The sequence below is a fragment of the Eimeria tenella genome, genomic scaffold (assembly GCF_000499545.2).
Source record: "Eimeria tenella Houghton genomic scaffold, Eth_scaff3609, whole genome shotgun sequence".
Lineage (NCBI taxonomy): Eukaryota > Apicomplexa > Conoidasida > Eucoccidiorida > Eimeriidae > Eimeria > Eimeria tenella.
In genome coordinates this window covers 1-3537 of record NW_013544546.1, presented here as the reverse complement: position 1 = coordinate 3537, position 3537 = coordinate 1, and the positions used below count along the sequence as shown (strand labels likewise).

At 57.5% G+C, this 3537-nt stretch overlaps 1 protein-coding gene across 1 annotated transcript; it reads right to left on the bottom strand.

The window, feature by feature from the left end:
* Window positions 1-1648: 1648 nt before the first annotated feature.
* Window positions 1649-3443, bottom strand: ETH_00036740 (Transcription factor E2F, related; the record flags this gene model as incomplete). The annotated part of the gene is made up of 7 exons (XM_013379589.1): window positions 1649-1716; window positions 1920-2012; window positions 2315-2420; window positions 2629-2689; window positions 2805-2863; window positions 2989-3083; window positions 3269-3443. The coding sequence occupies 7 exons, from the start codon at window positions 3441-3443 to the stop codon at window positions 1649-1651; spliced, it is 657 nt and encodes a 218-aa protein (XP_013235043.1).
* Window positions 3444-3537: the final 94 nt, after the last annotated feature.

Genomic DNA, 3537 nt, shown 5'->3' with positions numbered 1-3537 from the left:
CAGGACTCCTGCAGCAGCAGCAGCAGCAGGGGGCCCCCTGCTGCTCCTGCTGCAGTGATGGTGTCTTTGCTGCTGTTCTCGCGAGAGGGCCCCCTGGTGGCCCGCAGCAGCAGGGCCTTGCCTGCTGCTGCTCCCTGCGGGCCCCCCTGGGCCTCGCTGCTGCAGCTGCTGTTGGGGGGGGCCCCCCAGAAGACCCAAATCCTTATGATGGAGCAGCTGGGGGCCCCCCTGCTGCTGCAGCTGAAGTTCGCTAGGGTTTATCTGTACCCTCCTGTGCTTGTTTCCCAAGCAGTGCTGCAGGTGCTGCCGAGGCCCCGAGGCCTCCGTCGTTTTGCAATTCAGCATCCCTTTCTGTCGCTGCTGCTGCTCACGCTGCTGCTGCTGGTCTTTGCTGCTGCTGCTGCTCTCCTCTGCTGCGCCTGCTGCTGCTGCGGCTACTTGCTCTTCCTAGTCAACCAAAACGCCCCACAGCCGCACCTCTTCGAAACCCAGCAGCAGCACCAGAGGCCCCCACTGGGGGCCCCCAAAGGGGGGCCCCCTTGGGGGGCCCCCACAGGGGGCCCCCCCCAGCGTGGGGGCCCCCAGTGTGGGGGCCCCCTTGCACAAAACATGGAAAGCAGTCTCATTTGGAATAGGCTCGGGGGCCCTCCAAAGGGCCTCGGGGCCCCTCAATAGTTCTAGGGGCCCCCAGGCGACTCCTGGGGGCCCCTAAGAAATTCCTGGAGGCCCCCAAAGACTCCTGGGGGCCCCCCAGGGGGCCCCTGTGGGACTCCGTGAGCCTCCAAGGGTGTCCTAGGGCGCCCCGAGGGGCCCCCGGGAGTCTTTTGGGGGCCCCGTAGGGGCCCCCTGGGGCCCCCACGAGACGTGGGGGGGCCCCAGGTGCCCCAGAAGAGGGTTATGGGGATAACTGCAGAGTTGTTTGCATTTCGTTGGCTCCCTCCGAGCACTGCGCCTCCTCTTCCTTTAAAATTGCCATTGTTACCATTGCAATTATCCCTAAGTGCTATTGTTATTACTATTTTGTTCCTGCTGCTGCTGCTGCTGCTATTGCCACTGCGGCTCTTATTACAAGTCCTCCAAAGAAAAACCTAAAGAACTGCTCTGCTGCATCTTTTCCCCAAAAGGCTTTTAGCCGCAAAGCTTAAAAGCTGTTTAACTTAAATTAAGTTCCTCAGGGGCCCCTTGAGACGGGCGCGGGGCCTCTGGGGGCCCCTGGGGGCCCCCCTGAGACTGTCAAGGGGGCCCCACGGGCCCTGGTGGCCCCCCTTGAGCAGCCACGAGGCCCTAGGTGCCCCAGGGGCCCCATATGCCCCCCTTGAGACTGCACAAGGGGCCCCGGGGGCCCCCACGAAACAGCCAGAGAGACCCCGCGGGCCACCAAAGGCCCCTAGGGGCCCCCGAAGGCCACCAGGGGCCCCCGAAGGGTCCAAGGGGCTCTCGACGGGTCCCAGGGGCCCCCGGGGGCCCCTGGGGGCCCCCAGATGCCCCCCGAGACTGCCTGGGGCCCCCTCTGGCCCACCCCGCACTCCCTCTTTATGCACTAAAGCCAAGCGACTTGGAATCCAGCCAGTTGGAGGTCGCCCTCAGCTGTTCAGCAAGGGTTTAGGGTTTAGGACAGCCTCTAAGGCTAGGGTTTAGGGTTTAGGCTCTAGCCAACCCGGATCTCGGGGTCATTCACATAGTCGTGGTAAACCAACTTCGCGTCCTCAGGAACGCCTGCAGCAACCACAAACCCTAAACCCTAGCCCCAAACCCTAAATAAACCCTAGCCACCAAACCCTAGCCTGTAAACCCTAAGCCATGGCTGTCAACCTCAAAGCCCAAACACCAGCCCCTGTGGTCAGCGTGCGCCCCACTCAAGCCCGCAAGACTTCCTCCAAACCCTAAACCCTAAAGCCTAAACCCTAAACCCTGCTTGCCTTTTCTTGTGAAGTACTTAAACGCTCTCTGATAAATTCGGGTTTTCTTTAACTCGTCAAACGACAACTTCTCGTTCGTCAAGTCCTCGCTGTCTGTACACCTCAAAGCAGCAGCAACATGCAGCAGCAGCTGCAGCAGCAGCTGCAGCAGCAGCAAGCACCAGTAGCAGCAGTGGCTGCTGCTGCTGCATCTACCAGTGAGACAAAAATGCAGCAGCAGAGCAGCACAGCAAATCAAAGCGCCGCAGCAGCAAAGCAGCCAAGCAGCAGGCAGCAGCAGCAAACGGCGAAGTGGCCCAAACAGCATCCAAATAATGAAAAATGAACTTAAATGAATTTAAAATGGATTTAAATTAATTTTAAATTAATTTAAATTAATTAAAAAACCAATTCACCTCTAAATGCATAAACCCGCACCAGCTTCCCCCGGCGACACTCAAATAAACAAATTTGATTTTTCCCAGACTTCACTTCCTCGAAGTCCAGGCAGAAGGAGTGCTCCTGCAGCACGCCAAACCCTAAACCCTAGACCCTAAACCCTAAACCCTTAATTGTAAACCCTGGAGCTGGCAGGCGGACAAAGACTCAAGAGCCCGCAGTCAGCCGCCTCCGTCTGGGCTCTTCAAAGTAGTCAGAAGGGTTCTGGGTACACAAGGGTTTAGGGTTTACAAGGGTTTAGGGTTTACAAGGGTTCAGCGTTTAGACTCACTTTGTTCTCCTCCGCTATGAGGCGCTTGGTGACACGTACTGAGCTGTGCGAGTCCAGTAAGCTGTAGAAAACAAACCCAAACCCTAAACCCTAAACCCTTCTCTGCACACCAATGCCAAGCCGTCTCTGGAGCTGCGAACCCAAACCCTAAACCCTAAACCCTAAACCCTCCCTACCTGTTAACGAATTCCTCTCTATTCGCTGGGGCGCCCTGCCTGTCTTCAGAGTAAAAGTCCTACGGAGGCCAACAAACCTTAAACCCTAAACCCTACACCCTCATCCCCGCCACCTTCCGCAGCATACCGCGCTCTCCCAGTTAACCCTAAACCCTAAACTCTAAACCCTAAACCCTAAACCTACTTTGGAGCAGAGCCAGCTCAAAAACACTTTTCTGTTTTCCTCCCGCTTTCTTGGAGGCATATGGCGGGCCTCTATGAGCCTGATGGCAAAAACCCCTGAACCCTAAACCCTAAACCCTAAGCCCCAAACCCTGAACCCCAGAGTAAGCCCTGCTTGCTGGCAACGAAACCCTGGAGTAGGGTTTGCAGTTTCGAGGTCCCCAATACCTTAAGCGCGCGGCCCCCCGCGGCCCGCGGAGAGCGCAAACCCTAAACCCTAAACCCTAGAGCAGCGGACGGACCTGTCGGCGAGCATGCTTGCGGTGGTGCCTTCGTCTTGCTGCCTCGCGCTGCTGCTGCTCCTTCTTCTCTCTCTGCTTCTGCTTCTGCTTCTATTTCTTTGTCTTTCTCTGTCTCTGCTTCTTTCTCCATTTCTTTCTCTTTCTCCATTTCTTTCATTTCTTTCATTTCTTTCATTTCTTTCTCTGCTGCTTCTCCTTGCTGGGGACCTCCCCTGCATCCACTTCCCCAGGGGCCCCCCTTGCTGGGGGCCCCCTGGGGGCCCCCCGGG